General features: G+C 42.0%; 1 protein-coding gene across 3 annotated transcripts in view; it reads left to right on the top strand.

Moving 5' to 3' along the window:
• The window catches only part of pde4ba (phosphodiesterase 4B, cAMP-specific a), a 234,395-nt gene that overhangs the window by 69,325 nt on the left and 143,270 nt on the right, over positions 1-21,800 (top strand). The window contains exon 1 of one of the 3 annotated variants that reach the window (XM_061738745.1): positions 6,436-7,250. The exons of the other annotated variants lie outside the window; for them this stretch is intronic. Within the exon in view, the coding sequence (XP_061594729.1) occupies positions 7,036-7,250 (215 nt within the window). The 5' untranslated portion in view covers positions 6,436-7,035. Of the gene's footprint in view, positions 1-6,435; positions 7,251-21,800 lie in introns of those variants that run through there. 3 annotated transcript variants of the gene reach the window in all.

Here is a 21,800-nt window from a genome sequence, read left to right as displayed (position 1 = left end):
TTTTGTTTTGTTGGGGTGGAAGTGGACATTGGCGGTTGAGTCAGAGAAAATGTGAGTGGGGAGATGGGTGCATTCACCTGAGCTGCTGTGCTTGTAGATGCGTGAAAATCCTTTGATGTACGAGTGTGAATATGAACTAAATCTGAGATTTATTTATTTCTATTTCAACTGTTCTGTTATTCATTTATTCTAAATATGTGCGTAAAACTCAAGCAACCAAAATAGAAATCTGGGACGGCGCATATCCCTCCTCTGTTGTACACATTCTTGAGACGTCTCTGCGTCGGAGTCTCTGTTTTTCATTTTCTACGAGCCTTTGTGAGTCGTCACTGGTCTGCTAATCTAGGCCACAACGCTGCTTGTGCTCCCTTATCCGAGAGAAGTGGAGTGTGACGGGGGGAATAAGGAGGAGCTTTACGTAACAAGCGAGACCACTTGCATCTCAAGACCTAAATCTATCCCAAGCGTTCTCCGTCACCTCCTCCCAGCCTATACATTCAGTGACGAACAAGATCCCAACATCTCACAACACATGCTCGGGTCTGAAGGGTGATCTTGTCATCAGGCTTTGGCTCTCACTGCGGGAGGCAAGAGAATGCAGAAATAGATCTTTCTTTTTCTTGTGCGATCGTGGGGGGTGGGTCACATGTTGACAGGACATGGATGCTTAGAAAACGTACTTTGTAAATAAGAATACTCTTTCTACTATATAACTGTGCCTTTGGTGGCTCAGTAAAAGCCACTTTCTGAGTTTAAACCAAACAGCACAGTTGCAGCAAAGTGGAACAGGCAATGGCTGCGACTGTTTTTATAGTTCATTCGATTAATAATTTAAAGGACTTAGTTAGAAATGTTAGTAAAATCCTCTCATGGTTTCCCAGAAGCCGGTGACTCATTTTCAAATGTTGGGATTCATTAAAAAAAACAAAAAAACAAAACAACTTTCCCCGTTTGTTTCCTATATTTTACATGATTCAACACGAAATGACGGCCTGACGGCTGTTAATGTTTGAGTGTAAATGGAGGCGTCTCATGGATATTACATGAAATGTTTTCACATCTTCCCAGACTTTTGAACCTCTGATTTTTGCTGACTATTTGCAGACTCCTTGAGATATTGGTGGAGACATCTCCCCTCTCAGAGTTATTTGTCCTGACGCCTTTAAGCTGTCAACTATTCCACACCAGTACACTTCACGAAATAAATAACTGTCCATACCTGTGTAGCACTTTTCATTTTTGTCCATTTTCACAAAGTAATTATGAGTATCTGATTAATCCAATCACATCACCTCTAATTATTGATAAGCACTCTTAAAACCCTTCAAGGAAGTCAGGGCCTAGTTGAACCATGGTAGCTTGTTCAAGGACACGCATGGGGTGTGGGGAATCGAATCACCAGGCTTCTGGCTGTCACCGCTCTACCAATCGAGCCACATGTGCTCTACTGTGCCACTGTAGTCATGGCTAGCCACCTGACTAGGATATAGCCCAAAAGCAATGCCTCATGTTCTCATACTTAACATAACTTATGAAGTAGTTGTTCATGTCGGTCGTGTGGATAAAAGAACATTTTTGCATTAGTGAAGATCTGCTAGGGTCGCATGGCTCACTTTAAAGCATATATGTGCGTTATTCCTGTAACCACACTTTTATTCAAGTTCTCAAAAGTGTGCCAGAAATGCCAAACAAAGGTCATACTATGCATTCCATGTACATATCATCCATCTTTTGTCATCCACCTTTTTTTCTGTGGAAGATTTACCAATAAACATGAGCGAGAAATGGTTTAAGATTCGTGAAAAAATGTTGTTGTTTTTTTGAGCTGTGCAATCAAATGATCTCAAAAGCAATGCAACTGTCAGGGTTTTGAGTGAGGACCCAAATGCAGGAGATGAGGTTGGCAGTAGTGCCAACAAAAGTCCTTTTAACCAAACAAAATACTTCCACTGAAAAAGCACTGCCAGGGGGCCCCAACAGTACGGACCAGCAGGCGGGAAAGGAAAGACGGGATGGACTCACAGGTCTGATGAGACGCAGGTGCAAACAATCAGGAAGTCAAACTTTAACTAAAACTAAAACAGGAACTTATCAAAAACCACGAACATGACAGAAAGTGAGTTAAAAACTAAGTATTTTGTCACATATTATTTCTGTTCTTGGGGTTTGTATAACAACAGCACTTCAGATATAGACTCCACTTTGAATTCCCTCCTCCTTTTTTTTACAAGTTATTTATTTAAATAAAAATCTAAGTCAGTTTCTGACCAAAAACTTGTAAGAAATATTTCAGAAGCTCTAACAGCATTTACTCTGGCCTTTTTTTTTACTCTGAACCATTTTTATTCAGTCTGATAATGCTTTTAGGCTTCAGTCTTATTTTAAAGTGGAAATTTAAAAACCTTTTATGTGAAGTTCAGCAAATGCAACATGTTTCGAAAGTCCAGGGCTACTTGTTTTGAATAATCATGATTTCAATATTGAGCAAAATAGTGGTGATTATGATAATTTTTTTTCCATAATTGAGCAGCTCTATTAGTTTTAAACGATAATTCCCAAGTTTGAGAACATCTTTGTGATAGGTGCAGTTAGCTCGATGCAGAACTGAGCAGCGTTGGCTTGACAAGAAGATTTTGAAGCAATTTAAAGTGGTTAGAAATGTCTGAATATATCCGTCACTGTAGATGTTGCATCACCTGAAAACCTGGAGAGAGCGATGCAGCCAGTACAGATCCGGTGCTGCAGACGCTCAGCGAGGCTGGAGACTATGGAGCTAGAACAGTCTCATAATTCACAAAAGCACACACCGTTGAACTGGTTGAACGGCCTGACAAACCATCTCCGATCGCGCTGTTTTCTTTGCCGAGATCACAAGAAAAGCAGAACAGTGGTCTCCTCTCCATCCTGTTTATTTATCTTTTATCTACTGTTGCTGTTTATTTATCTTTACTCCACCAACTTGAAATATTAATCACTTTTCTAAGCGAACGGCGCTAACGCAGTTCAAACAGCAGGTGTATCCTTCCCTTTAATCTGATTGGTTTACGAGTAAGTCGTGTTTTATCCACTGCTCTGCGTCCCCCATGTGGGGTGCACTCTTATGATTGGCTGAAACAAAGGAAGACATCTGATTGGTTGCAGATCCTTCTGTGTTAAAAAAAACGTATTTGTGGATCGAGTCACGTCAGAGGAGTCTCAAAAGTCACACGCAAATCCAGCGCAGTTCACAGACAAAAAAAACGTTTGTAAATCAGGTTATATTTGTGTGTGCATCAAAAATACATTTGTACATCTTGTCCTACGCACGTGTGAATTCTTCTGTGCATTTGTGAAACTTGTCCTGTGCATTTGTGAAACTTGTCCTGTGCATTTGTGAAACGGTGTGTGCATTTGTGAAACAGTGTGCATTTGTGAAACGGTGTGTGCATTTGTGAAACAGTGTGCATTTGTGAAACGGTGTGTGCATTTGTGAAACTTGTCCTGTGCATTTGTGAAACAGTGTGTGCATTTGTGAAACAGTGTGCATTTGTGAAACGGTGTGTGCATTTGTGAAACTTGTCCTGTGCATTTGTGAAACGGTGTGTGCATTTGCGAATTATGAGACTGTTCTAGCTCCATAGGAGACGTCATTCGCATAAATGAGATATTCTTGCTCCCACATGCTGCAATCTGTTATCTTGTGCCGTATCACATTTCCACCTTCTCCTACCTCATACTGTATCTACTGTGCAGTAGTAGTTTTTGTTTTAGGAGGAAGACTGGACACTTCAGATCTATAGGTATGGTGTCAGCCAGTGTTTTGAGTTTCCTCACCCTACTAAAGTGTGGCTGACTCGTCTGCAGCCTTTTTACCTAAACCTCGGCAGGAGTTCCCATGTCTCCGGGACCTTTCATCAGCCGTTACCTCAGCTGCGTTTGAATGCGTCTAATGACCGAAAACAACTGTTTGTCATCTGAAGTTATAGTCCAGTAATCCGGAGGTCTGGTGTCAACGATACTGAGTTGTCTTCTTTTCAAGATAAAGCCTCATCTGACTACAGGATTGTCTTCCCTTAGAAGAAAGTATTTGAGCAGTTCGGTTTTGGGGGAAATTATGTATATTAACGTCATGTGGACAGATGGTGATGAAATTCAGTCATTCTTTCTCGCCTTGAATAGGTTACATTCTTTGAATTATTGATTATGGATAACTCTTCCACTGCTGCTGTTTCTGCAGTGTGGAGAAACTCTCTGGAGGAAGGTGCATCATCGGGGATTGTGCTTTTTCACTAACAGGGAGCTGCTTGTCAAGAAGATCTCTACCCTTCAAACGTCTGAGCTTTTAGTGCTGTGTCTGACGGGGTGTAAACGCCAACAACTGATGTAGCAAGACCAAAGTCTACCAAGAAATAAGACATCACTACTGATATAAATTCAGCTATTTAAATTTTGCGCACAAATTAAACACTTAAAAAAACATTAGATGAAATGTTTTGTTTTTTCATTGCAAAAAAAAAATTAAATCATTGTGTAATTTACATAAAAAAAATACCCACATAAGTCTATATTTTTGAAGTTGGAGAACAACCTGCAGACCTTAATGAGCTGTTGCATCTGGCTGATTGACAGGAAAAATGCAGCCGACCGCTGAAACAGTGAAAAGGATTATACAATTATTCTATCCCTTTAAAGACTAATACATGAAATAAAACACATAAATTGTATTTGTAGTGTTTTATATACTGTATATCGAAATTAAAAAAGAATCCCGATTTCATCTTCAACTGATTCCGAATAATATTTTTTTGTGTAATTATGAATATTTGTTAAATTTTTGTATTTTTATAATTTACTTGTTTCTTTTTTTAACATTTTTATTTATTGTATAAAACAGCATAAAACCTGTGGCAAATGGGAATAAGTTGAAAATGGTAGAGAGAAGATAAAAAGCAGATTTCCAAGGTTACTGAAGACATGAGTTTCCTGGTCACGTCAATCTAACAGGTGTCACGAAGATAGTCATCTCTCAGGATGATGAAACATCTCGCCCCAGAACAAAGAGTGTTAAAACCTTTTTCCAGGACAGACATCAGCTGAGCGGCATGACCATCAGACAGTCTGGATGTCCGTTTGATTTAAAATTCAGGGTGGATATCAGGGAATAAATACAGTGTTTGACAACGCTCCATCTTGCAGCACCGATCTACCAGTTGCTCCTAGAACTTGTGATTAAATCAGAGGCATTCGCTTATTTCAGATTTGTGGAGTACTGCTGCGCCCTGTCGTGATATATTTCCTGGTTCATTATTTTTAGTGGGATGTAAATGAGTTAAAAAAGAGCCAGGGGACACATGCATCATTCCCTGAGTGAGCACTGATACTCCCGCCAAACTGAGCTCTCCGGTTGCCCCACGTTACTACGAGTGTCGTCGCCTTCTCCAACAAGCTCGGAAAGACTATTTACAAAGGGATTTCTTGGCATGAATTAAGTGAGAACGCTATTCATTTTTCCATGGCTGTGAATGCTGAGTGACTCACTACCAGAACAAATCAGCCCAATAGCAGATAAGCCAGCGTTCGCATTTCCAACACTCGTCATGCTGCTCCCTTCCTCCTCTGTCCTTTTAGGATTTTTCTCTGTTATCTCTCACAGCTATTCCACCTTCTGGGCATTGCCCCTCTTTGTCTCTTCCCCTTTCACCACTCAGAATAGCCCAGTGTGTCTGTATCTCGGAGCGCCTGCACCACTCTCTCTCCTTTCTTTCTCCCGTCGTACTGAGGCGGCTTCATGGTTGGACTTCTTCCTTTCAGACAGAATTGTGGATCGATTTTAAAGTCCGTTTCTGTCGGAGAGACGGGATGTGTTTGCTACGGCGGGACGAAGACACACAGGGTTGATATTAGGCTGTTTTCTCACTGCTTGCCATGGGTGCATACTTGGGAGTTTTCATTTGAATCAGTTGACCTTTGAGCCGCGTGTATGTTTCGCCTCAGTAATCCTCATTAAGCTGTTTGCTAATATCGCCATTCCAAATAGTCTTTTCCCCTTGGCTTGTCCTCTCCAGTTGTCGACTTCACTAAAGGTCACAATATCAACCAGCAACATTACCACAAATCCCAGCTAAACAAAAAATAAATAATAAATCTGACAACCTGTTACTGTGCCTCTGTCCGTGTCGTCACGGCGGCTGCCGGCCAATGGATGCCGGGGTGGGCGTGGCCTGCGCCTGCTGCGTGCCTGCTCTGCCGCTTGTGTATATTCTGAATGAAACAGCAAGTGAGGCATTTGCCTTGCATGCCGTGCCCCGCTCCGCTCGTCGCTCTGACCGTGCAAGTGAGGGGGAATCTGACTTGAGGCGCAGCACAGTGGGAGTCACTCTGTGCCACACCGGGAGTGCCTTTGGGAGAGAGGTGGGGGTTGTTCCGGAGAGAGAGAGAGAGAGAGAGAGAGAGAGAGGGAGAGGAGGTCAGTCGAGCAGTGGGAGAGCAAGACCGGAGGGAGCTGAGAGCAGTTTTCAGCTCTTCTGAATCTTTCATAAGAAAAAGCCTCCAACATCAAGCCACCTGGATGGACTGAGAGGAGGAGGCGGTACGGAGGGATGCATTAAGAGAGGAAGAGGACTTCAGAGACAGCAGGACCTGGGGGAAGGATGGGGGAAGAGCAGAGTTGAGAATTTTTCTGCCTGTCACCCTGCTGTAGAAGCTCCTCTGACAGTCTCTGAGGAGAAGATCTGCATGAAGAGAAAGAAAAGAGGGAGATAAAAGGCGACTCTAGAGGCTGGTTAATCCCTAAACCTGGGAAGAACGGGGAAAGGAAGGAAGAAGAGCAAGCAACATAAGCACGTAACACTATGCTTGACTTTTCTCGTCCGTGCATGACGCCGCCTCAATCCGTCCGCATTTCAAACCTGTAAAAAACGTATTTGCTTCTACTTAACACCAGACAAATCTGCTTTACATGACTGGCTGGCGGGGAAGAATTTGGACAGAATTTGGCCGAATCTGACCCAGGATTAACAGGTCTACTGTGCAGGACTCGGCCCCAGCCCAGCAGCCATGTCGTCCAACGAGCTGAGCGTTGAGATGGACTCGTGCATCCGAACGTTTAAGGAGCACATGCACCTGGAGCTGGAGCCCCCCAAGATGGCGGGCGGCAAGCGGGGCGCCACGTCCCCCAAACTGTCCCCGAGAAGCTCCCCGCGGCTCTTCCGCAAGCTGATGGTGAACAAGAGCATCCGACAGAGGCGGCGCTTCACTGTGGCTCATACCTGGTAAGAACGTGGGGATGATGGAGACGGGGAGAGAGATGGGATGACATGTGAATGACAGGAGTGATAAAGCACAACGGTGTTGATGAACTTTGTGGGAATAAGGGAGATGGGGAGATGGGGAGTGGTGGGGGTGAATTGGTGGGGTGTGGGGGGGTGTTAATCAGTCCAGTGATGAAGGAGATGAGAAAATGTCGGGAAGGTGAAAAAACAGAAGATTAGAAAATGAAGCAGATGCTGAAACAGCTGGAGCCGTCTGCAAAGGTGGAGGTCAGAAAGGTGTCGTTAGTGATTCGTCAAGGGGTTCGAGGATTACATCATGTGATCAAACCCTGTACAGCAGACTGGCCCCCCTCCATGTTGCTGTCGTGTATCACTGCTCTGCACCTAAGTGAAATCTGTGTGTGTTGGTGTGTGTGTTGGTGTGTGTGTGCAGAGATCAGCCCCTGCTTCGGATGGCCGCTGTGATATACGAGGTGTGTTATGCAATATCGTGGTTCTTAATCCTTTTGGTCGTAATCCCGACGATCAAATGGATTACGGCATTAAAAACGTGCCAAATATGACGTTGAAATGCCAGCAATATGCAGCTTTCATGGGTCTTAATTCTGGAAAGAAGGCCGGCATCACGTCCATCCTTCTCAGGTCAACATCATCACAGGAGTCTCGAAAATTTCCATTTTCTCTAAATAACATGTCCAATTGGCTCCCACCCAGCCCCCCCCCCAAATCTATGTCTGCATTTCTCAGCAGTGGCGAGGACGACGCTCGCAGGATGTAATTAGGAGAGCTGGTGTGGTTTGGCAGCGAGGTCTGAAGGTGACTTTTTGATGGAATTAAGCAGCTGAAGATGAGGGGCGTTTTGACTATTTATTAAATATTGAATGACATTTAGCGAAGCAATCGTGCACACACTTACATGCCTGACACGGATTACGCATCTGAGTAATAAAGCAGGCTTGTCACGGCCGCATGGGGGGGGGGGGGGGGGGTTGAGAAAAACCTGGGATGTGGGATATACAGGAGAGGAAATGAGTCCAGATAGTAATCTCCTCCATGTTCTCCTCCACATTGAGTTGTCTCAGTGATGGTTAAAATATGATATATATGCAAGTCCCCCCCAGCCCCCCCTATGTGTCTGTTTTCACCCGTGTGCGTGAGTCCGACCACATATATTGCATTGGTAATTGAATGCTCGAGCTGTCTCAACAGCGGCAGGAAGAATGGGGATGGTTTGTTTACCTCATTTCTCCTGCGTTGTATAGCCTATTTCTATTTCTGAGCAGGGGAGTGGGGGGTCGGGGGGGTTGGGGGGGCTGCCAGGGGCTGGGTGGGTACAGGCGAGGAAGGCAAGAAGAAAAACAAGGCTCGTGGTTTTATTTAGAAATCATTAAAGACGTCCTTTTTCCTTGTTTGTTTCCATAAATCCGCAGCATATTGGCTCGACCCGGGGACCCGACAACATCTTTAACACCCACTGCAGCCATTAGCCAGCAGTCCGGCCCATTAACAGCTAACTCCATCATAAAGTATCCGCGGAGCGCCAGACACTGAGGTCTATGTGCGCCTACATTACCAGGCTCCCTCACAGAGGGAAGGCTAAAAAGCTAAAAGTGGAAACGGTGGAAAAAAACAAGGGCAGATTAGAGACGGCGGAAGAAAGCCCACCGCCACACGTTACAGGCGACGGCTCCGCTAAACACGTTAAAGTAGGCAGCAGAACTGAAACATGACTCGGTAATCCGCAGGATTTAATTCCCCCTTTTGTCTTGGAGAAAAGGAAGAAAAAATGGCCCCACCTAGAAATCCCTGAGGGTGTTAGCGTGTCCAGAGTGTTTTACCACCTGTGTTAGACTCCAGGGAGGTAATAAAAAAAGAAAAAAGGGGGAAAAAAGACTATAAATTAGTAATAGGCCTTGTCCCTAACTTTTCTACTGTTATATTATTCAAACCAAAAAATGATTATGTAATCTTTCTTTTGTGTTTTCTTTCTAAGTGCAGCGATCCATCACTTAGCTCTACATTTTAAAATAACTGAATCATGGTTCAAAGTGCATGAAGGGAAAATCCGGGTGTATTTTTGCTAACAAGCTGTTTGAACAAAATAAAAAACAGTCCTCATGTACAGTATGTTGACTTCAGTGGAGGATGGAGCCACTTCCTACGAAGACGATATTTGAGGATGTGGCTAACTCCAATCTGGGGAGGTAATGAAGTGGACAAAAGCAGTCTGGTTGTGATTCTAAGAGGACCAACTCCTTCAAGAGGTTTTGTTTTGTCTTCAGTCTAGGGCAGTTCGATTAATCGATTTTAAATCGTAATCGCGATTATGTAATTAGAACGATGTTAAAACGTGAAACTCGTAAAATCGATTTTTCACTTTTTTTTTTTTTTTTTTTTAACCTTGTCTGCACACATATTAATGATTGATGGAAATACCTCTCAATACCTGCGACAAGTGTCCCATCGGAGAGGCTCTTTAGTGTAGGAGGGGGCGTTGTAACATGCCACCGGGCATCCCTCAAGCCAGATGCGGTAGGCCGACTCGTGTTCCTTGCAAAAAACTTGCAAATGTGAATAGCAAATGTAATGACTGACATTACACACCTCTACCTCCTTCATGGGTTGCATTATTATTTAGCATGCAAAGACCCAGTTTAGTTTAATTAGAAAATGTTTTTTTCAGAGATAAAACTTTATATTTAATTATATTTTTTTAAACTTTTTTTCGACTTATTTTACAGAGTTTTGCACTTTATTCATTCATTTTTGGTTTAATAAGAGCAAAGTTTGCACTTAAAGCCCAATGGGGCAAATGTTCAATAAAAAAGCTGCATATTTGAAATCATTTCTTTGCCTTTTGTCAATTCACAAAATAATCGTAATCGTAATCGAAAATCGGATTTTGAGAGAAAAAAATCGAGATTTTATTTTTGGGCAAAATCGAACAGCCCTAGCTGCAGTCTGACGGTTGCTGGTTGTTGGTCCCGATTGTCTCCAGCTCACATGGTGAAGTGTCACTGGCCCACAGCTCCACAGTCCCACCCGTCCCGCCACGATCTAAGACACTCACAGATTCCACAAATACCTTATCTTCTTCATCAAGTCCAGGATATCACTGACATGCTTCTCATATTGTTACATAAGTCTCTGTTCGTTTCCTTTTCTGTTTAATGTCCCATGACTGCTGGGCAGAGTTTCAATTAAAATCTGGTGCCAGCCTGAGGTTTTTTCCCAATTTTTTCCAAATTCTTGTATGATTGATGACATCATGCGGCCGTCTTTCACTGTGGACAAATGTGTGGTGACCTCCTGACCTCTCAGACAGCGTCTCCTCTGTTCGGCACAATTTTGGCTGTCTCTCTCCGTCTTTAATGCTTTCTTTGTGGATCTCCATGTCCCTTAAATTTCACTCTTTCTTTGTAAGACGTCTGTGCTGCCTGTCGTCTGCTCGTCTCTGTTCTCTTGTCTCTCCACGTCTCTTTGTTTGATCTGTACGCTGCCCTCTCTCTTTTTCTGTCCGTGTCTTTCTCGCTTTCTTCCTTTGGCCCCCAAAGCCTCAAATGATGGAAATGTTTGATGGCCAGGCCGAGGAGCATGACCGCACATTGTGCAGAGGGATGGGAGACGGGAAGGGAACTGCCAGGGGAATAGGAGGATGGAGAGAATGTAAAAATGGGAACAAAGGTAGCAAAAAGCTATTTTCCCACAGTAAAAGCTTTGATGTTATGAGAATCCTTGTTTTGTTTTTGGTACCCAACTGTTTAAGAAGACATAACACTTAAATATCATGACATAAGGCGTCCTATGAAAATAGAAGCTGCAAATAAAACAGACTCTAGCTTCAAAAGAAGATTGCTTATGTTTACTCTGGCCTGCATCTGCATAATGTCCATCAGACATTTTCTGAGAGCAAAATAAAAGAACCAACACAAAGGTGGAGGGAGGAAAATGTCCCATGTTGTTAAAGAGGGGGAGATAAACAGAAAAACAGACGTCATTTACCGTGGTGGCGTCAGTCGTGGCTCCACGCGGAGGGTTATTTACCTTCGCCTAAATGTCAACCCAAATATGAACCGTGCTGCACAATTCCATCCAGCAGCACGTCTGCTGTTGGTTTGTTTCCTTCTCTTTTTGGCCCTGTGACTCATCCGAAATCATCCTTATGTGGCCGTCAAGGAAGGCTTGACGTGATTATTGTTACTGCCGCTGCCAGTGTGTTTACGCCAACTGCTCACTTGAAAAAGAAGCAGTGGAGGAAGAGACAAAAGAGAGAGAGAAGAGCATTTCTTTGTAGAGTGAAAGTCACATTAAACTATTATTCTCTTAAAATGTGTTTAAAAAACAAAAATGGTTAAATTCTAATCGGTTAAAAAATACTTTATTAACCCCCTAAGAGGAATTTAATTAAGAATAAATTAATTAATTCAGTTGACATGTAGTGTCTCTTCTGCAAAATGACAATTGCGTTCGCCTGAAGAGTTTGTCTCATTAACGGCTCTTAATTTGTGTACATGTGTTGGAATATCCTGCAGCTCTGCAGGGATCCTGGCCTCTGTGTCACATACCCCCCCCCCCCCCTCGGCAGCGCTTTTCATACGTGTGACCAGATTGTAGATTGGAGTATTAAGTACGTGGAAGGACTGTTGCTTTTTTGCATCTGCAGGAGTGAGTTGAGTGATATCACGGTGCCCCGATGACACAGAGAGACGACGAGTCAAAGATGATGATGTTCCTGGTTTGACGCAGATCAGGGCTCGTCTGTGACTGTTTACCGTATAAATACAGTACATGTTTTTGTTTATAAAATACATTAAAATACCACAACCTGTACATGATGCAAGCAATAGGATCATTTTAATGAAACTAGTCATTAAGTTGCAGTGTTATTAAATAAAACAATTCAACTAAATAAAAACAATATTGCAAATGTAAAGTTTTGGCTTACTGAAAGATTTCAGCTGGTATTTTTTTTTTTAGAAAAATGGACATTGGAATCAGCTGGTAACTCGAGTCCATGACGACGTGTGGCCCTAAAATGTGGGAATATTTGAGTATGAGCAACAACTGTCCAAATAAAAAAGGAATAACTGAAAAAACATCAATATCTGCTGAAAAAGTAGCATTGAGAAAGGTTAATTTCATTTATTGATTATAATACTGCAAAACTGGAATATTCAGTTATCTCAGGAGTTTGAGTCCTGAGAGTTCGAAGTAGTTGCTGTAAATTCAGTCCAGTTCAGTCTAATTATAAGCTCATTAAACTCCAGTTGAACTCAATTTTTATTCATATAATAATAATCTCTTTATTTGTCCGTATACATGGAAACACACCAACATTTGTCCTCCATCACTAGTTAGACTAGTAGCAGTGGTCTAACTGGGATGCCATTATTCTGGCCCCCGGGGAGCGATTACGGTTAAGGGCCTTGCTCAGGGACCCAAAGTGGTTTTTATTTTGGTTGCTATCCTGAGCGCTAGAACCTGGGTCCTCCAGACCCAAACCCACTTCTATAACCACTAGACTGCCACTCCCCCCAAAAAAAACAGCACAAAAAAGAGAGTCCGCACTTTGTTTCAATCCTCCATCCTGAAATGAGAAAAACAATGGAAATCTGCATTATCTCGATAATATGAAGAATGTTTATTTTATGTTTATATTTCCCTTCCCCCAGTTAGTCATGATCGTAACACGGGTTTGAGTCCAGGGGGCATCCTGACCTCGCCCCTGAACCATCTCAGTTGGCTCTGCTCAGAGTCCTCACATGACTTGATTTCTCATTATCGACTAAAGCAGGGGTCGGCAACCCAAAATGTTGAAAGAGCCATATTGGACCAAAAACACAAAAAACAAATATATCTGGAGCCGCAAAAAATGAAAAGTATTGTATAAGCCTTAGAATGAATGCAACACATGCTGCATGTATCTATATTAGTTTTAACTGGGGGAAGATTTTTTTTTTCATTATGCACTTCGAGAAAAAAGTTGAAATGTCGAGAAAAAAGTCAAAATTTCGTGAAAAGTCGAAATGTTAAGAAAAAAGTCGAAATGTCAAGATTAAAAAGGAAAGGAAAAAAGAGGAAAAAAAGGAAAAAGAAAAGAGAAAAAAAGGAAAAAAAGGAAAAAAAGGAAAAAAAAAGTCAAACATTTTTGAAAAAGCTCCAGGAGCCACTAGGGCAGCGCTAAAGAGCCGCATGCGGCTCTAGAGCCGCGGGTTCCCGACCTCCGGTCTAAACCGAAGTCCAGCAGCCCCACACAGGAAACTCATCTCAGGTGTTTACAGCCACAATCTTTCTTTGGGTCAAAAACATACAGTACGTGGCCATATGCCAGACCAGAAACAAAAAATGAGCACTAAACTGAGAGATTGTATTTCTCTTGGCCTGGGAGGGCCCAGGTTTCCTTTCAGAGGAGCTGCAGGAGGTGGAGAGGAAGGAACCTGTATAAGTGGAAGTTAACGGCTCGATTGATGAGTTTTCTAGTCAACATGCATGAAATCACTAAACAAATTAGATATTCTTCTTTTATTGTTTTGTGTAACCAGAAAAAAAGTTCTAATTGTTTTTCCTCACCACATCAAAGTGCTACGACCCGCCCAGACCGTTTTGGACGCGGTGGTGATGATACGGGAGCTGATTCAGAGGTCTTGGAAACAGTCTTCTCCTCCTCGTTTGCCCACGCGGCATGACTCTCTCCCTCTCTCCCGTCTCCCTGGACTGAACCAGCCGAGCAGAAAGTTAACTGTTATGGATGGGTGAAGCAGCATGAGCGTTCAGGGCTGCGCACGTGTGCGTGTCGCTGTGCGTGTTAACATGCTCGTACGCTGTTCCTTTGGCCGAGGTTCGGTTTCAAGGGATGAGTATTTGTGACTGGTTATGGGTGGCGGGTTCCTGGTGCTGAGATGACGCACGCGAGCTGCTCTGCTCTCAGACTCCTCTTCTTTAAGTCCAGATCAGAGCTCACATTGCTGGAAGGTTTACATCTTTAATTGCTGTACCTATTGAAGAAAGCGACATGATTGTTTAGGAATCAAGCTCTTCTTTACCAGGCGGGATGATAAAGGCCCGATGATCAAAAACGACTGCAGATGTTTATGTAAATAAGTACGGCAGACTTCTTTGTTGATTCACAGCGGGATCAATCATTTTATGGAAATCATTTGAATTTGAATCCATTTGAAACATTTTCATGTGATGTGCATCAGTGGATCAAACTCCTTTTATTAAAGCACGTGTGTTTTTCTGGGGGAAAATACACGTTCACCATCAAGCTCCAGCAGGCTCATTCAATCTTTGAGACAATATAGAGAAAATATGTCGACGGAACAAGACGAGTGATTTGTATTTACGCAACAGGATTACATGGCTTTATGAATCAGCATTTGTTCTCCAGCTGCAAACGCTTGTGGGTTTCCTGGAAACCATATGGCATTTTGTGCTGGCATTCAGGAAGCGTCGGAAAGAGTATTTGTCTTCGTTATATGCCAAGCTCATTCCCTCTCTTCCCCCTCTTCCTTCTCATCGTTCCCTCTTTCTGCAACTGCCTCCCCGCGTCTCTCGTGCCATTTAGTCTGTAATGATGTGACATTTGTTATCAAATGTAGGGTAGTAAATTACAATTGACTAATTTTCTAGGGCGTTTGAATTCTTCGTTTATGACCGAGCCCCAATAATTGCAAAAAAGAAAGGACAATGGCACCTGCAATTATTGGTCTGTTTTTTTTCGTCTCTTGATTTTCTTTTTATTCCCAGTTTCTTCCTCTGAAATGTTTTCACCTGTTTTTAATTCTCCGAGACATACGCGTTTCCCTTGTGCTCGAGGAGGGGAAAACGGAGAGCGGCAGAAGCTGGAAAATGAGACAAAAATAACAATCAGAGCAATTATTTTCACTTCCAAGATAGAGTCCAGGCCTATGTGTGGAAGGATCACAATCTACTTATACACTGCTTACCGTCATGGCTGCCATGACATTTTTCATTACTGTCTTAACGAGCGTGTGATTGAGCGAGCATGCATGTGATTTTGACCTGCGCGTACGTCTTGGTCTGAGAGCGTCATGCTCAAGAGAAAATACAGCTGTTTCATTAACCACTGTCTTATCGCGGCGCATGTATTCTTTTGTGTTTGTGTGAGGGCGCGATGCGACGGTTGAATATTCCTTTCAGCTCATTGAGAAGAACACAGGCGTGCAATAATAACAGCAGCCAAAGCTTGATTTGTGTAAGCCGAAATGAGCAGAAGATAACACTGCACTTCTTTTCCAAGGAAAATCAGCCATTATTCACCACTTGATTGCTGCCCATCATGCTGACTGAAAGGAATTACGGCAGCATCCTCTTATTGTCAGCCGGCGATGCAGAGCTGGGTAGCGCTATATCATCTTCAAGGATCGCACTCAGCAAAACATTGACCTTTGTCTCCAGCTGATGTAAAAAACTAGGCCCAAAAAAGGTCATCGCACAAACTGGCTGACCCCTAAAGAAAAATCGTTTGACCCTCGTGTCTGAATTTTATTGAGAGTGAGAACTAAAAAGTAAAGGTCTTCATTCTCACCCAGCCTGAGCAGCTCTGCTTTTAATAACGTCAAAGGATTGTTTTTTTTTTGTTTTTTAACTTATTGATTCTGTGGTGTTGTGTAACCAGAGGTGTCAATAGTATTCACATTCATTACTCAGGTAGACATATAGATACTACTAGAGTTTAAAAATACTCCTGTTGAAGTATCATCTCAAGGTTTTTACCTTGAGATGTAAGTATAAAAGTACTGGTTTCAAAACTACTTAAAGTATAAAAGTAAAAGTAATGTAAGGGGGAAAAAAGCCATTAGGGACAAAAGCTATTGAAAATGAATGCATCTTAGTATAATGCAAATATATTAAAGAACCATATATGTGTACTATTGAGCATTAACATGTGTTTCAGAGAGCAGGAGATATGATGACTAGTTGCCTATAAGTATTGTTATGGTGCAAAAAGTCAAACTTCAGAGGCATGTTATCATTTATCCTAACCTTTATTGGAATGTACATCCAAGTTTAGTTGCAGGAATCTGAGGGAACGGATGTAAGAACAAAACTGGACAAGAACATCTGAAACAACCACAACCAAATTCACTCTATCCGGATGGAGCAATTTAACTGGATAGTTTTTTTTTAAAGGCCAAAATGAAATAGAGTAACGAGGCTGTTTTTATAATGTATGGAGTAAAAAGTACAGATAATTGCGTGAAAATGTAAGGAGTAAAAGTAAAAAGTTGTCTGAAAAATAATTACTCCAGTGAAGTATAGAACCAAAATTTCTACTTAAGTAAGGTAACGAAGTATTAGTACTTCATTACTTGACACCTCTGTGTATAACGTTGTCATGCTGAGAGACCTTCACTGAGATGAAGCTCTTATGTTTCCTGCATTGTTCAAATGGTGAAATAAAAAAGAGACAAGTTCCATTTAGCAGCCAAAAGGCTATTAAATAGTGTCTCACAATTGCAGCCGTGAAGAAGAGGCTGCATTTATGTAATGGGAGTGCAGACGTTCACTGGAAGAAGAAACGGTTAAAGTCTTTCCCTGAAATATTTATGTTCAGGTCCTGTATGTGAAGGCAGTGCAGCTGAAGACATCTCTTAGTCTTTTTCTGTCTAGCCAAGGGAAACAGCAGCACAAAGCTATTACTAATAAATGCCACCAGTCGGATGAGGAGTCTGTATTTTTTAGAAGGAACATCGTGTGTAAATATGATGTATTTTACACACTTAAACATTGTAGATCCAACTCGCCTGAAAAGATTTTAAAAAGAAAGCAACAAAACAAAAGAGGAAATCAGATGACGGTGGGATTTGGGTCAGTCAGGAGAGTAATGGTTCAAATGTCCACGAAATGAAGTAATCCAGCGGGGAAGCTGCGTCCTGTGACTGTCTGACTCCATAGCACCCATCTGAATCATCATCTCCTGGTACAATGAGGCTCTCTGTGCTGCCGTCTGAACTCGGTGTTTGTCTTTATTCTCTTTGAGCACGTTCACCCGTGAATGTCTTTGAGAGCAGACCAACCGCAGGAATGAACGTATATATATGTCAGCAGCAGACTCATGCGCATGCACATCATGTCTAGCTTTGCTTTGGTTTCCACGCGTGGATGTGCATGTGTGTACATCCCCTTGTCTGTTCGAATTACTGTCGTCAGTGACCTATGAGGAAGCCACCCCCCACATACTCCGATATGCTGCGTGCGATGCATTGTGGGTGTGTATTTTTGTATAACTAATGTTGTGGGTAGGGATGGGCGGTATGGACTAAAAAATTAATCACGATAATTCCTGGCATTTATCCCGATAACGATAAAAATGACGATTAAAAAAAAATACCAATTCAACTCCACCTTTGTAACTATAAATCTATCACCACATTCAGTCTTTGGAGCCCCCAAATCACTGCTCTAAAAGAATACTAATGCTACTAAACGTCATCAATTAAATTGAATTGATAAAAACCAATTAAATTAGTACACCTGTACTGCAAAACTGTAATGTCTTTCTTTCTTTCTTTCTTTCTTTCTTTCTTTCTTTCTTTCTTTCTTTCTTTCTTTCTTTCTTTCTTTCTTTCTTTCTTTCTTTCTTTCTTTCTTTCTTTCTTTCTTTCTTTCTTTCTTTCTTTCTTTCTTTCTTTCTTTCTTTCTTTCTTTCTTTCTTTCTTTCTTTCTTTCGGGCACATTTCTTTCTTTCTTTCGGGCACATTTCTTTCTTTCTTTCGGGCACATTTCTTTCTTTCTTTTTTTCAGGCTCATTTCTTTCTTTCTTTCTTTCTTTCTTTCTTTCTTTCTTTCTTTCGGGCACATTTCTTTCTTTCTTTCTTTCGGGCACATTTCTTTCTTTCTTTCTTTCGGGCACATTTCTTTCTTTCTTTCTTTCTTTCTTTTTTTCAGGCTAATATCTTTCTTTCTTTCTTTCTTTCTTTCTTTCTTTCTTTCTTTCTTTCTTTCTTTCTTTCTTTCTTTCTTTCTTTCTTTCTTTCTTTCTTTCTTTCTTTCTTTCTTTCTTTCTTTCTTTCAGGCTCATATCTTTCTTTCTTTCTTTTCTGGCTCACTTCCTTCCTTCCTTCCTTCCTTCCTTCACGCGCACGTACGTTGTAAATCCGGCTTTACACAAAAACGTCATCAATGGGAATGTATCGTTTTTATCGCGAGAAGACAAATTCTTACCGTGGGGAATTTTTTTTACGTATATTGTGAACGGTAAAATATCGCCCATTTCTAGTTGTGGGACATAAGTGGCTTTTACACGTTGTACTGTAGCATCCAGGCTCCATTTTCGGGATACACGAGTTCCCACCGACATGAAATGTGAGAGTTTCTGAAAAAGGTGGATCCCCAACCGTGAGAATGAGACGGTATGGATGTGCATTAACAGTGAAGACCAAACTTTTTCTGAGGGTTTTGCCTGATTTCTGATCAATATGCATCTTTTCTCTCCTATGTAAGTGAACGTTTGGGCAGAAATGACGCTCGTTAATCCTCACGCTACCACAAACCAAGCTGAGAGCAAAATACTTGACTGGCAGCTTTATTCTGAAATGCTCAATTTTCCTGGTCTGCAGCTTTTTTATTGCCGTTTTTACTAATCCCTCTTTTGGCCACAGGCTCGTTATGCACTTGGGAAACCACCGCTTTATTGTAGGAAGGCTGATGTCATGTTAAAGGACAGTCAGCAGTTAATAGACACGTTCTAAATCATCTAAATTCATCAGGTCATTTCTCCATCATATGGTTGATGAATCCAGGTTTTCACTGTCGGACCATTCTTTTCTGTTTTTAGTAAAGTTTACTCGCATAAAGCACTGGTGCTTATATGGGTGACAACTTCACAAATGTTTCAAGGTGTCTTTTCTAAAGCGAGGAGCTGATGATGTGCTACTTATGCATTATATCATGTATGGAAAATTAAACAGTTCCGACTTCCAAATGTGCAGAAAGAGCGTGAAATAATGAAAGTTAGAAGTTAGATATCCTATCTGGGACATATAATTGCTCTTTTGTTTCTGAGAATTTAAATAAGATTTTGAATCAAAGTGAAAACCATTTAATGGAACAAAATGAATGAGTTTTTAATATAAAAGTTTTTTTTCTTTTTATGTCATGGTCCAAAGAGTGTATTGTGAAATTTCATGGATCATAACTGTGTGCATTGCAGCCGTAAACCGTCATCGATCTGAGAGCATAACTGGGGGGATCTTTAGATGAAATACAGGCTGTCGTGGTTTTCTACAACTGAACATCTGACAATGCACTCAATTTTCTTTTCTTTGTGTGTGTGTGTGTGTGTGTGTGTAGTTGCTTTTTTTTTAAACCCTTTTTGTGCATATTATGAGTCATCCCTCAGGGTGAAGTTGCTTCTGTTTACTCTACTGGTGTCCATCAACCCGATGTATCACCAGAATACTGGTACGCATTCACAGCCTGTGATGGAAAAAAAGGCTTTTGACTTACTTGCATATAAAAAAATACAAATAAATCAGCAATACTGATTTGCTGCCTGTCTGACCACAGCATTCTGATATGACTGTGTTTCTGGGTGCGTACCTGCACCTGTTACTGTATATTAGCTCGCGTCTCCCGTAGTTTCAGAGCCTCACTCTGAAATGGCAAAAAGTCAACAGCTTTAATTAATTTGTTCCTGACTGCTCCATTTGCGCACCATGTGTGCTTCAAATAACAAAGACCTGAAGGTCACAGTGCCATGTGGTCGGTGTTTATCCACGCTGGGATGCTGGCAGTGAGACCCACGCGTCACCCACTCCCTCTGTCCTCCTTCTGTCTCTTCATTTGCAGACACCTTCACGGGTAACTTCACGGGGTAATTTGATCAGATCTCAAATCTGCAACTATCTTACTTCCCCCATCCAGAGCTCGTGTCTCTAGGGGCGACTCTTTGTGGTGATATTTATGTTTCAGCCTCTGAATCAGGGTCCAAAACAGCTCCTCAAGTTTCGTCTCACAATCTGCCGAATCTGAATTCATCTCAAATACCAGCTGAGCTGAAAAGTGAGAATAGTAGACTGTTCGATCATATTAAGGTATTTAAAAGCCTTTTCTAAACTCTAGGAACTCAAAATGTGAAGTTCAACACGTAGAGCTATAGTATGACCAAGGTTTTGCGTTGTATAACTATCTCTTTCTGCCTCTTTTTTTTTCCGTAAGTATTTTTCCATCTGCAGCCTCAGCTCTCCTCCCCGTTCCACCGTGCCTGTCTCATGATTACGGCTCGGTTTGCCTTCAGTCCTCCTCTGTTCATTATCCCAGCTCTCCAGCAGTGCCTGTTTAGTTAGTGTCACATTGATTTATACACACACAAACTGTGAGAGGCCTATTTCATACACTACGCACTCTTCTTCTTAATGACGCCGTTGGCTTACATCCAAGATGTCTGTCATGGATATATATGTCCGAACCTCTCTGCTGATGTCTTTTAAAGTCCCAATAAAGTGAGATACCAAGTTGAATTGCTTTTACGTCATAGATGTCGAACTGAAGATCAATTAGAATTTTCTAAAAAGCTATAACAACCACAGTGTATAATTTATAGTGATGACGGCTGCGACTTTGATCAAATGCTTCTCCTTGTGCTCCCAAAAGCGCTCCGAGCAGTTCTGGACTACAGGCCTGAGAATCTGATGACGCGATAACTTTCGCTGTGGTACCATGGTTATCACGGGGCTGCAAATGCAGTCGTAAAATAGATTTCTTTCGATTACTGGGCCTTAATATGATAAGTGACCCTTAGTCGCGTCGATTTACACACACCAGATCGAGGTGGCAGAAAGTCATGGATGACAGTCTGCAACAATTGGACATCATTCATCCTTTTTATATTTCTACAAAGGAGTAGATATGCTGTGATGTACATCTTAAAATGGGCCGGAAGCCTTCTGGTAAATTTCATGAATTCAGCTGAAGGAAAGCGCTCGGAGGTGGTCCGCTTTTAAAACGCTCCTGGTGGGACCTGAGGGCCGAGCACGACCGCTGCAAAATCACTGCAAAACCAGAACAGGCCAGTTCCCCCCTGTGGGACTCGAGCTCTCTCCAACATGCAACACTTCTTGTTAGTGCCCGAGCACTTACAGTGCGAAGGCCCTTTTGTATCTGTAGGAATTCTCGTTATTCTTTCTTCTGACGAAAGGAAGGCCTTTTTGCCCCCCTATTTCATGGTTTGCATTAATGGGCGTGGCAAAATGGTTCAACAGCACCCCCTAGAAAACTTTGTGCCTCAAGCCCCACAATACCGTTTGACGTACATGCACGAAAATCGGTACACACCTGTATCATGGCGCAACTTAAAGAAAAGTCTCTTGGCACCATGGCCGAAACCGAACAGGAAGTCGGCCATTTTGAATTAATTGTGTAATTTTGGCGCAATTTATGCCATTCCTTTGGCAGTTAATATGGCCCGAACCGTAACGTGCACCCAGGTGTGTTATACATCAATATGTGCGTCTTCATCCTGCGACTACGCGCATTACTTTTCTCTTTCAAAAGCGTTACCGTGGCAACGCTAGATGCCAAAAA

Source organism: Cololabis saira, chromosome 13 (genome assembly GCF_033807715.1).
Source record: "Cololabis saira isolate AMF1-May2022 chromosome 13, fColSai1.1, whole genome shotgun sequence".
In the NCBI taxonomy this organism is placed as follows: Eukaryota; Metazoa; Chordata; class Actinopteri; order Beloniformes; family Belonidae; genus Cololabis; species Cololabis saira.
The sequence above is the reverse complement of the archived record's forward strand: the minus strand, read 5'-3'. Positions and strand labels throughout refer to the sequence as shown.